Source organism: Copadichromis virginalis, linkage group LG15 (genome assembly GCF_057382275.1).
Source record: "Copadichromis virginalis isolate Kocher_CV1m ecotype Utaka linkage group LG15, C_Virginalis_male_GT1.1, whole genome shotgun sequence".
Lineage (NCBI taxonomy): Eukaryota > Metazoa > Chordata > Actinopteri > Cichliformes > Cichlidae > Copadichromis > Copadichromis virginalis.
This window is the reverse complement of record NC_140632.1, coordinates 23,134,955-23,147,087: the sequence shown is the minus strand read 5'-3', so window position 1 is coordinate 23,147,087 and position 12,133 is coordinate 23,134,955. Positions and strand designations below refer to the sequence as shown.

At 43.6% G+C, this 12,133-nt stretch overlaps 1 protein-coding gene across 3 annotated transcripts in view; it reads right to left on the bottom strand.

The window, feature by feature from the left end:
• hivep2a (HIVEP zinc finger 2a) overlaps nt 1-12,133 on the bottom strand; it is a 123,469-nt gene that overhangs the window by 12,267 nt on the left and 99,069 nt on the right. For all 3 annotated transcript variants that reach the window (XM_085432541.1, XM_085432542.1, XM_085432543.1), the window contains 8 exons: nt 11,036-11,108; nt 9,619-10,925; nt 7,434-9,313; nt 7,057-7,317; nt 6,464-6,629; nt 6,167-6,260; nt 4,005-5,715; nt 3,709-3,866 (listed from right to left, as the gene is read on the bottom strand). In XM_085432541.1, the coding sequence (XP_085288667.1) occupies nt 3,709-3,866; nt 4,005-5,715; nt 6,167-6,260; nt 6,464-6,629; nt 7,057-7,317; nt 7,434-9,313; nt 9,619-10,576 (5,228 nt within the window). In that variant the 5' untranslated portion in view covers nt 10,577-10,925; nt 11,036-11,108. The remainder of the gene's footprint in view (nt 1-3,708; nt 3,867-4,004; nt 5,716-6,166; nt 6,261-6,463; nt 6,630-7,056; nt 7,318-7,433; nt 9,314-9,618; nt 10,926-11,035; nt 11,109-12,133) is intronic.

Genomic DNA, 12,133 nt, shown 5'->3' with positions numbered 1-12,133 from the left:
GAAAGATTTCAGGTTTCTTTCTTTTTTTTAAGGTATAGTCTGTTTGTGTGCCTGTTTGTGTGAGTGTATGTGTGCATATGTTTGTCTTTCCTGTGCACTCTGTTTGTGTGCTTTCATCCACTTATTCCTCTTAAGTGTCCTTTGGGGACACCAGAGAATTACTTCACTGTCTGCTGCATTTAATAACTCCCCTCCCTGTATATATGTGTGTGTGTGTGTGTGTGTGTGTGTGTGTGTGTGTGTGTGTGTGTGTGAAAGCGAGAGAGAGAAGGGGTATATTTGAATGTTGTGTGTGTCTGCACCGTCTGTTCCATTCGGTAACCTTGGTCTTACTGGCTCTACTGTAGGCTATAAAACATTATGACACTGTGGGAATGTCTCTCTCTACAGGGGTTAGCTTTAACTCCCTCGTACAGGCTTTATTTGACCATTGAATGTACACTTGAAAAAAAATCCCTTAGTTTTCTATGTGGAAAATAAGCCAGATGTGAGTTTAATGACAACACAATAATAAACAAAACATTTTCTCTGCTTCGTCGCTAGATTTGAGTAACTTTCAGGAATATAAATAGAACATATAAACTTTGACTGCTCAGCAAAAGATGCCAGCCTTCTCAAATAGACGCAGACATGCAAGCCAATTTATGATATAAAGCCAGAGTAGATTAAAGATTTCATGTTTCTTTGCATACTTTGTGCTATAGATACATTTTCTTTAACCAAAAAAGTTTCATGTGGCCATATTAACCTATTTAGGAGCCTCAAGGTGCTGTGGGCCCCTTTTCATCCTCTGTAAATATATTCTACCTCCATACCAGGTTCCTGTAAATAGTGAGAATATATCTGCTGTACTGAAACATTCTTAATATGTCTCTTTACTCAGCTTTATCGTGAATCTATCTGAAAATATTCCGCCAACATGAGAACAATATAAAATAAAACAATTAAAAACTTTATGCACCCGACAAGATGCAGTCCTCTCACAGTATCAGATGCTGGCGGTGTCTCACATACATGCACACACGCAAGCTAAGAATCCTTAATTGTTGGTGCAGCCATGGTGGTACTGGATGCTAAATGTCCATTTTTTATTCTTTTCCCCTTGGACGCCTGCTCAGGTTAACTCGTTCTTCCTTTCTGAACTGAGCGTTTACTCTTGTATTTCACGTCTGCTTCCTGCACCAAATGACAAGGTGTGCATCAGAAGTTAGTGAGGGTTAGCTTACCAGGGCTACCCTTGGAAAACCCCAGAGCCTATTATAATTCTTGTCAAATCGCGTGTTTATTGATATGTAGTGAGGTGTCAAAACATGTCATTAAGAGCACAGGGAGGGTCATCAGATGTCTTTCTGGGGGAAACAGCCCAAAGTTCTTACTAGAATAAAAGGAGCGTGACAGTCTTGAGCCAGAACACACCAAAAACTACACATATTGGTTAAAGGTTTAAGATTTAAGATTTGTCTCTTCTTATCATAACCCTGGATGGTGAAAAATGATGATCATCCAGTGTTTTTCATGTGACCCCCAGAGGTCTTTTCCAACCATTCATACGTGACTAGTTTGGAGTGACAGCCCTTAAATGCGGTTCATCACGGCACAATTGCCAACGAGTATGTGTATCTTTGAGCCGCCACTTTGACTGAACAACAGTATCTGACACTCTGAGACTAAGAAGGAGACATATTTTATTCAATTTTTTAAAACACATTAGTTTGACATGGTTAGATTACCCCAGGCATAAACTTTAGTTAGTTTAGCTGGTGATAAATTTTGCACCTGCAACATCTGTTGTGCTGAAACAATACCTCATACGCTCATTTTTTGGGGAACTGATACATTTATTTGGGAAAATACTGAACACAAGGATGAAAAAGCTAAAGTACGGTTTTAACAACAGTTAAATATTTATGTTAAAAGGAGGGGCAACGTTTGCTGTAACAGTGTGATTAAGCAGTTCATCTGCTTTGAGTCAAAACCAGAAGATAATTCTTAATGTTATGACTTCTGCCAAAGATTTTCTGCTTCTTTCTTTTTTGGCTTCTGCTTTTATTCATCAGCTGACTCGTGTTCACAAAGATGGATGCAAAGTCGCTTAAAAGAGCTTTCTTATCTCATGCAGAAAAAAAAAAACTTTCTAAAGCTCTGGTCAATCTGAACTTTCATTTCCAACGTGTCCTGCGTTTTGTCATCGCTGTATGGTGGAAATCTTTTCAGTTGTGTGGGAGTAAACGAACTTTATGCAGTTCTAAAATGCTGGAAATGTTCTCTAAAAACAGAAATTGGCAAAAAAAAATGCACCGCTTTCAAAAAGGTGCTGCACATTGCAGTAATTTATTAGAACTGCAATCGCACATGAAGTCACAGACAAACAATAAACTTTGAAAAAAAATCTATAAATAATTTGGAATAAAGGCAAAAAACTCGTAAAAATTTTAAAACTAAAATAAAACATTGCGCCGAATACATGAAGTAATCTAATAGGATTTTTAAAAAAGCATTTCTCCTCTCAGCAACTAACAAAAGAAATAAATACTGAAGTTGTTGGTGTCAGAAAAACTGCGTGAAAAAGGCTTTAAAACACAACTAACGAGGGACAAATCCCACTTCACACCAGGCTATAAAACTCAGAGCAAGAATTATGAAAGTTGATGTCCAATTACAGCAATGCAGCCTGAGTCGTTAGCCCGTGATGGGTTTACCAGGCTCAGGCTCTTGGCCCGACTCTCGCAGGCACAAATTAAGCCCAAAGAATAGGCTGTAAAGGGATAAGTCTTCTTTTTTTAATACCTAAGAAGATTTTTCTGACTAATCATGATGAGGCAGATGTCTTTACAGTCCATACAGAGGTCACCAGTGCTCATTTTTATTGAATACTCAGCTGTTAGGATTAAGAAAAAGACAAAAGGCAGCTCAGTATTTTGAATCACGTACTTGTAACAAATCACTTTTCTGTATGCAAGTTTTATACCTTATTCCTGAGTTTCTAAGGGAAAAGCATTAATACAAATAATATCATAAAAGTGGTTATTAGTTAGTATATGCTTACATTTTAAGTAAAGCCTGACCTTTTCCTTTGACGATTTAATTTTGCATATCTTTAGGGTTTTATCTTTATCTGCTCTTTTCATTCACAGAAAAATAAACTGATTTTGACCATACAAGTTTTATCCCTGTAGTCTCTGAGGAAGTGCGAAACACACTACAGAATGATCTCTTTATGTGATCTATGATGCCACAGCAGAAACAGCATTTAAATGCTTTTAAAGGAGCAGCTGATCCCAACATCAAATATTTAAATGTTTGCTACCCTGTACATGATTTCTGTTCATGTTGAAGTGAGAAGGTTCACCAAGGAATTATTTTATTTCTGTACCTCTAGCAACTACCACCAGACAAACATATTGCTGTGATAATGAGAGGCTCCTCCTAGTGTGACAGGATGTAAACATTCGAGCATCTTCCTGAGCTGAGCTCTAAACGTTAGTTAGCCGCATGCTTTTATCTGTTAGAAAGAGGACACTTCCTACATGAAGATTTGTCCTTTTCTAGTCCACAATTTCTCCCAACAAGCTGATGCTGCGTGAATGACATCAACTGGCATGGCTTCAAGTACACAAAAGAAAGAGAGAGTAGTTTTCTGGAGGTTTGACAAGTCATGTTTAGAGGCTGTCCCTGTCCCTTTTAATTGTGTATTTTTATTAGACATACCCGCCTTCGAAGATCTTGATGCGTGTCGGTTCAGCAGCAGGCTGTTTGACTGAGACCTCCTTCTCCACCTGCTCCTCCTTTGAACGATCCCATGAAACCACTCCTTTCATCTTCCTCCCAAAATGACTGACATCTACTGGCATCAGCTCTGGCTTCAGCTAAAGAAAAAAAAAAAGGTAACATAAAGGGCAGATTAAGATTCTTGCGGTTGTGTTTCTCTGTAGTTGTGTCCATGCGTGCATAATTCAATATTTCTCTTGGCAATCTTTTATCCTTCTGATGACTGCAGCACATACCTGATCAAACCGCAGCTTCCAGGCTACAGAAGAGACCAGTTTTCCGGAGCTGGGTGGAGACATGGCTGCTGTTGTGTACATCAAATCAGTGTTCCTCTTCTGTTTGGACCGCAGCAGAGCCAGTGAAGCCTTGGTACTCAGGTTCAGAGGATTGGGATTGTATGAGCTGACACACCATGAACTGTAGACGGAGCTACGCAAAGCTGCCTGGGTGCTGTTGGGTTTGGTGTAGTTCAGGAAACACCAGCTGACTCTGCTCATCGTGCGTAAGCTAGGGAACGGGAAAAGCTGCTGGACATCCGCCACATCTGTGAGCAGCAGAGTCTGACCCGCTGCTCCAGGTAATCCTGGGCTTTGGTTGGCATCGAGCTGAACCAGCATGCTGACAGGCATTTTATTTGAAGTAGGTTGCTTCGTGCTGTCAGCGTCTTCTGCGTCGTTAGAGGAAACCATGGACTCTGGGCTGGAGCTCGGCTCTTGGGCTGAATCGTCCACGTCAAGCTCCTCTGGGGAGTCGCAGCCACCTGAAGCTGGAGAACGGTCTGTGACAATCTGGAGCGGAGGGGTGAAGCTCTGAGGCCGAGGGACGTCAGAGAGATGGGGGGCAGAGGAACGGACAGGAATGGCAATCTTGGTAGCAACTGGGAAGTCACTTAATGGAGGAGAAGAGGACATCCTTTCAGAATCATCCATGGAGCCTTCGCTCTTCAGACCTCTTCCTTGTCCCTTGTCAGGCTTGCTGCCACCTTCAGTTCCACTTAGCTCCACAGCACTCATCTCCTTGACAATCTGTCCATACATCCTCTCCTCCTTTACTCTTTTCTGTTGCTTAGTCTCAATGAAGAGCTCAAGTGAGCTGGTAGGAGAGAGCATGCGCTTGCCCCCTCCGATAGCAGACCCTGATGCATCTGTGGTGGATATGGTGCCTGATGTTAGTGATAGGGGGATCCCTGTGTTTAGACGTTGCTCTGGTAGTGAATCTGGACCCTTCCAGAGTGGGTGCCGCAGCACTGCACCATCCGTCTGCCCTAGGAAATGTGCTAAGTTGAAACCTCCTCCAACTCCTCCATGTGGCTTTGTGACACTCACAACACCAACCGGGGGAGACATGTTGCTGTTGTCAGTACTGCCTGGCCTGGCTGAACCCAAACCTTGTGCTCCACTACCATGAGAAGCTATCAGCTGGCTAACACTGGTGTACATAACACTACCAAACGATGGCACATGGGTTTGGATCCGTACAGGAACCAGCAAACCAGGAAAAGAGGCCTGTGAGCCCAGGTTCTGGGTAGCAAATATGGGTTGGATCTGTTGCAGAAGCATGGAGGAGGTGGTGGACAGCGAGGCTGACAGAGGAGAGCTGCGATTTGAAAAAGAAGCAGAGTAAATCTGAGAGGTTGGATTTTCTGATTTTCCATCATATGGCTGTTGATCGTGGACTTGTTGCAGGGAGTGGAGTGGCTGCTGTTTGTGAAGTGGGAGACCGGGTGACCTGATGTGGAGTTTTTGGAGTTGCAGTTGGGCCTGCTGGGTCTGCTGCTGTCTTGGTGTCTGTTCAGGCTCCTGATTCCAGAAGAGGCCTGGTTGTGGGAAAGAAAGGAAAGGAGGGCCACTCTGGTACTGCTGCATCATATCTTTACTCATGACCTCATGACCTGGATGCTCTCCCTCTGATGACGAGCTTTGGGCCTGCAAGCGATGCTGCTGGGACCTATAGAGGACAAAAACATTATCAATTTTGTTGAAGGCTACAGCAATTTCTGACATAGTACTTGCAGTAATAAATGTGACCCTAAATACAACCATAAAAATGTAATGCAATGATTTTCAAATAATGTAAAGCCTCTTAAGAGAAGTTACAACCAAAATAATAACATTTCAAATATTTATTTTACAGAAATGTGAGAAAAAACATTTTGTGGTCTAAACAATCAAAATCTTAAATCTCTTTTAAGAATTCTTTGGTGTTCTGTATTCAGGCTTTCTTATCACCACAAATTTAAAGGCCAGCATCCATGATACTACTTTCAACTTTAAATTCTATGCAATTCACTACATTCTGTTCTCATTGCGTTATTTTACACAGTTTCCCAGATGTTTTTGAAGCAGGGCTGTACTATTATTATTTTAGGTTATTTCTCTGTAAGTATATTTTGTCTGACCTGCTATAGAGAGGTTCCTCTGGAAGGCTGTCTTCGCTGACACTCTGTTGGAGAATATGCTGGTGGTGCTGTTGATGTTGGTGAGGTCCTATATCTGTGCATAAAATGCATACATTTGAAAAGAATACTCATTTTACAAAAGTAAGCTATAATAGCAGAATGCAATCCATGCACGGAAGGATGTGGGTAGTTTATTGAGTCGAGAAATTTTTCAATAAAAGTTTGGGAAAGTATGATGAATAAAGTATAAGACAAAAAAATGTATAGATAACATACTAAGATGAATGTAAAGCTTACCAGCACCAGTCCCAGTTCTCTTGGTTCTGCTGACTGCTTCGCTGCTGCTGTGAGGGGATCCTGCTGGACCAGGCCATCCACCATGCTCCAAACTCTCCTGTTTGATTGACGTTTCTGCGCCCCCTGGCTCCTGGGTAACTGCCTCTGGATAAACACTCAGTGAAGCCTGCCAAATGCAGAGGAGTGTGGAGGGAAAGTGGTTTAGCTTTAATAAAATTATATTTGGTTAGCTTGACTAAGGATACCATATAAACCTTAATATAGTGCATGATAACATTGTGATTGCATTGTATTGAGATGATAATGTCGGTATAGCATGGCATCATTAGGATGTCTTTGAATGAAGCTGATGGGGGTGCTAAAATACTAAATTATTTTGTAGTGCCTTCATCCTTAATAAGCTCCTAGTCCTCTTCTTCCATCTAGCTCAGAGTTTTTAAATGTTCAGTTGAAGAAGTTGCAAGGTTGTTTACTTTACTCCAGCTCTTTTATTCCATGCATTGTCACTGACAACTTCTGTGTTCTCTTTCTGAGGAATACAAATGGCACACGGCCAAATTAATCTAAATATAAGTTAATCGTTTATACACTACCTGTCTAACAAGATATCCACGCCGACGTTCCTTCATTGCAGAAGCACTGGAGTACAGTTCTCCCTGTCTTGAGGTTGACAAGCTTCCATAGTCAAAGGATTTACTGCGCATTTCAGGCAACTCCATAGGCAGCGTGCATGGTGCCTGTTCTGATGAAGACCTCCTCATTTCCCTCTGCTGGTGGTGGCTAGAATAACCACTACCTGGCACAGTCAGGAACTCTGATTGCTTTGGCCCACCACCAGATACTGAAGAATCATCCTTTACAGAAACAAAGAGACAAAGTTTCCACTTTGTTCAGGATGCAAACCCCTCAGTGAAGACCTTACTATAAAAGAGACGTAAATGCACTTGAAATTACTAAAAAAATGGGGTACCTGTTTTGTTGGTGAGACAGACTTGAGACCTTCATCTCTGTCAAATGACATGGAAAGGGAAGAGGAGTGGGACAAGTTACTCTCTTGACTGGGGCTACGAGAAAGGCTGGTGCAGGTCGATTCAAAGCTTGATTCTCCAGATGAGTGTTCCATGTCTGCTAGGCGGAGCCTCTTCTTCTTGGGTGGGAGCTTTTCTGATGGCATTTGGGATAGTGTGTCGCTTCTCTGTGGCAATTGAAACTCCTCGACATGCTGCTGCTTCTCCAGCTCCTTGGTCATTGGAGCTTCTGTGTCCTTATCAGGCTTGTCTGGCTCCTCTGTCACCCTGATTTCAGGAACCTGGATGTTTGGTTGTCTGACTAGTTTGGGTGGGATATGATAAGGCTGTCCAGGTGAGGCTGCAGCTGATGATGATGAAAGGGAGGCCAAGTCACTGTCACTTTGTGGCTGCTGCTCCATGCTCTCTGTCCTCAGAAGGGTGGATTCAGGACCTAGAGCATCTTCAAAGATCTCTGTGTCAGACTGCTCAGAGTACTGAGTACATGGAGCTTTATCTGAAGGCTGATATGCTGGCTGTTCAAAAGACTCTGACTTGTCGAAGGAATTTGGACGGCTGAGAGAGTTGGTGTGCTGGATAACTGATATGACATTCCCAGCTGTTTTTCTGCCCTCAGAGTCAGTAAATAGTGCAATGTCCTCGGAGCACATGCTGGCACAGGTGTCAAAGCTGTCAGACTGACTGTGTGCACTATGAAGGGAACCTTTACCTGTTGGGGTGGCTCTGGACCCATCAAAACTACCTTGTTTAAAGTCATAGTCCCCTATCATTTCCACTGAACCACTACAGCTACTGTCGCAGTGTCCAGGGCTGTCCTCATCATCCCCAACACTCTTTTCTTTCCTCCTTTTTCTTGTGGCTATTTCTGACATACTAACTTTAGTACCATAACTAAAGGCAACATGTTCTGGAACTCCTGGGCCGCGTTCACCAATCTTCATACCCAGAGACGAAGTTAAATTCTTAGGTAAGTGTCCAAAGCCCTCGGCCTCTCCTACGTGGGCTTCATTGGTTGAATTTTCAAATGCACTCTGTCTTGTGAGCCTACGATGGCCTGGCGGGTAAAACACATCATCTGTCACAACATTGTCAAAGGATTGGCTACCCCGTATCCCTTGGGGAACACTGAGGTTAGGAGGGGTGGAAGTTGGCATGGAGTTACTCCTAATAAGATGCCCAGAATCTGATGGAGGCTCTAGAAGTCCTGTACTGCTTTGACATGGCCCAGTTGGATACTGCTTTGGATCTTCTGAGATTCCTACATCTTCTCTAAAAGAGATGTGATCCTCAGCTATCTTCCCTATTTCCAGAATTGCACCAGGTTGCTTCAAGGTAGTCAAGCTAGTGGGGTCTGCCCCTGCCATGCCTACTGTTATAGAGTGTCTTGACCTGGAGCTTGGTCGGTAGTACCAAGTTCGACCGAACATAATCTCCTCGTACGTCTTGACGTTGGTATTTGGAGGGCTGATCTGCTGCTCTGCGCTCTCAGAGCGTGAAAAGTAGCCAGAGTCTGTGCTGCCTTTGCTGTGAGGACTGAGGAGGTTAAGTGACTGGGACATGGCAAGGTCAGTGTCCTGTCCTTTTTTGTCACTTAGCCTCAGGGCCAAACGTTGCTTGATTGTTGGGGAGTCATCCAGGGAACGTGCTCTTCCACCAGCCTTTGATGCTAACATGTGGTGTGACACTTTTATGTCATGAAAGGGGGGGCACTCCATCCCTGTGGAGGGGACTCCCCCAGGCTTGGGAACGATAAGAATAGGCACTTTCATAGATCCAATGGGTAGCTCTTCAGGTGAATCTGCATATGCTGGTTCGGCACCACCTTTATAGTGGGAAAAATGAAGATGATACAGATTACAACCATTCACAGTAAACAAAATACATGCAGAGTTTATATCACTGTAGCTGAACTGTGTAACAGCATTAATGTAAACCAATACGTTTTTATTTTGGATCATTGTAAACATACCCATAACAAATAGTATTTTAAGCATCAAAAGATGTTCATAGATATAAAGAACTAGCTATGTGTTAAGAAGGGGTTTCTATGAACCAAAACTGTTTTGACTCTTTGGGAAAATTCTACTTAAAAATTTTTTTTTAAAGTGTCTTATAGAAGAAAATAACCTGTATTCTTGTCAGCTTCAAAGGAGATCTGCAGGGTTGGACTGTCTTTGTCTGTTAGCATGGTGGTGGGCTCCACGCCTTCCTCATCCGTATCGGTACTCTGCTCTCCATCTGAATGGACCTCAGCCTCACCCACTGGTGATGCCTGGTCCATGTCCCCACTACGGGCCACAGCTAGCTCTGAAAATGGTACGAGTCCAGCTTTGATGGCATGAGCATGGGACTTGCGATGCTTGTAAAGGTTGCTCTTGGTTTTGAAAGAAAAGCCACAGGGTACACAAGGGTATGGCCTCTCTCCAGTATGTGAGCGGATGTGCTTCTTCAAGACGCTGGGCTTGGCGCACGCTCGACCACAGTAGTGGCAGATGTACTTGCCAGGCTTTTTTGGCTTTTGCTCTTTTTTGCCATAGGCCTCCTCTCCGGGCTCCGGGCCTGACTGAGAATACTGTCCAAAGGAGCTGGGTAAACTAGGAGATTTGTGCCGAGGGAACCTTCCTGCACCAGCCCCATGTGGGTGAGTGTGTCCTGGGTGTCCTGGGAATAGGTCATCCGAGGGCAACTGGCCAGCAAATGGCCAGGCATGAGGCTCTAGGCCTGGCTGTGGTTTGGCTCCTGAGAGAAACCGTTCAGATTGAGGATGTTGAGGGTATGGCTGGCCAAGTTGGTAAGGATATCCCCTGTGGAACCCCTGAGCAAAGTGGCCTTGTGGGTCTTGAGATGGCGGGCCTCCTATGGCCCCAACTGCAGATGGTCCAGATAGCAGCTTTCCAGAATTCCCTGTGATTGGGTACTTCTGCTGGGGTGCTGATCCTCCAGGAGCCTCCAGGTCAGCAAAAGTGCTTCGTTTGGTGTTTGCAGAAGGCTCTGACGCCCATTTTCTTTGTAGAGGTACCTTCTCCCTTGCTAGTTCCTTGTTTGGACATTTCTGCCCTGTCGCAGGTGATTCACGAGCCTCCATTTTCTTGAAGCTCTCCGTGGTTTAGAAGAGGGAGAGAAGAGGGGATGCAGGGAATTTGGGAGGGTAGGTCTTTGAGGGTTACAAGGTCCCAAAACTACCAGGCATGATAGCGGAACCTTTGCTGGCTGCCAACAAGTTCACAGAAACATAAAATATCCATCCATTTCTCAGAAAGACTGATTATAGAGTCAAGCTGGAAACAGGAATTATCAAGTGGAGCAGAAAGGGGAGCTTCAGTGGATAACATCAGAGAGGTTTCTCTCCTTCTGCCATTTTGTAAAAACACGAACGCTGCTCTCTGTTGTTCTTCTGTCCAGTTCATCTAAGAGCAGAAGAAACCTTGAGTGACCTGCAGAGGGACAGAAAAAGAAAAGAAGAAGCACATGGAGAACATTTTAGGCAAATACTGTAGTCAACAATTGTAATAAACTGTGTTTAACAACATACTCAATTACTAACTTTTCTTGAGGGAAGGGTGCTTGTAGATCCTTTTTCTGTAGCTTCAAGTCCTTCAGTTTTCTCACCAAAAGACCTAAAGCAAAGCAAACGAGAGAAAAGGCTAATTAGTGTTGTGTACAAAAATCATCCAACAATACAGTAATCAGATACACAGATGGTAAATAACCTTTAGTCTGACATCACCCTTATAACATAAGTCGGACTGGTGTTGATGTGACATTTTTTACTGCTAAATTCAGCACGCTACCACATACTTTGTTGTGCAGAGACGACTCACTAAGTTGTCAAGTACATGCCTGATGTGCGAATATAAATGTCATTGATTGCTCAGTTAGTTTCTTCACACTGGATTCCATCTGTGCTTGTTGCCTTTTTTCACTCCTTTCTCCTCCCTCCCGCCCTCCCTCCTCCTTCCACTCAGTGAGTCACAGATGAAAAGCAAACCCACACTGTTCCTAAAGAGACACAAAGGCTTATAAATAGCGCTGTGGAAGTGACGTCGGAGTGTCATAATATGTGTAGGCGTCCAAAAAGGCCAAGTCGAAGAGCAGCAATCAGCATTAGCACCTTTTCTTCCTCTCTGGGTTACATCTAACTTGGTATGCACTTGGTTGAAAAGCGATCATGAGAATGCTCACAGATACGCAGAAACAAAAGAAGACACACACAGATGTAGACAGAGTGCTTGCAGGCACTGTAACTGCACTGCAAAACTGCAGTAGACAGTGTATATGTGTGTGTTTCCGTTGTTTAACGTTTCTTAACCACACCAACACCTGACAGCAGAAGGGGCACAGAGCCACAGAGCACATATAAACATGCATGCTGAAGTTGCATTTTTGCTTTGTATTTCCTCATCTCAGAGTTTAAACAACCTCCCTCACACTCTGATTGCGACAGAAACACACACACACACCCACACTGTGGCCTCAGTGCTGGTAAGCAGGGCTCAGTGACGTTTGTGTCTGGGGGCCCAACGTGAGACCTATAAATAGCACCGGAGGAAAACATGTTTTATTCTTAGCAGCAAGAAAGTTAAATTTAAGCTAACTTGTGTTTTTCACATGTACTCCCCAAACCCCTACGCCCACTCAGAAA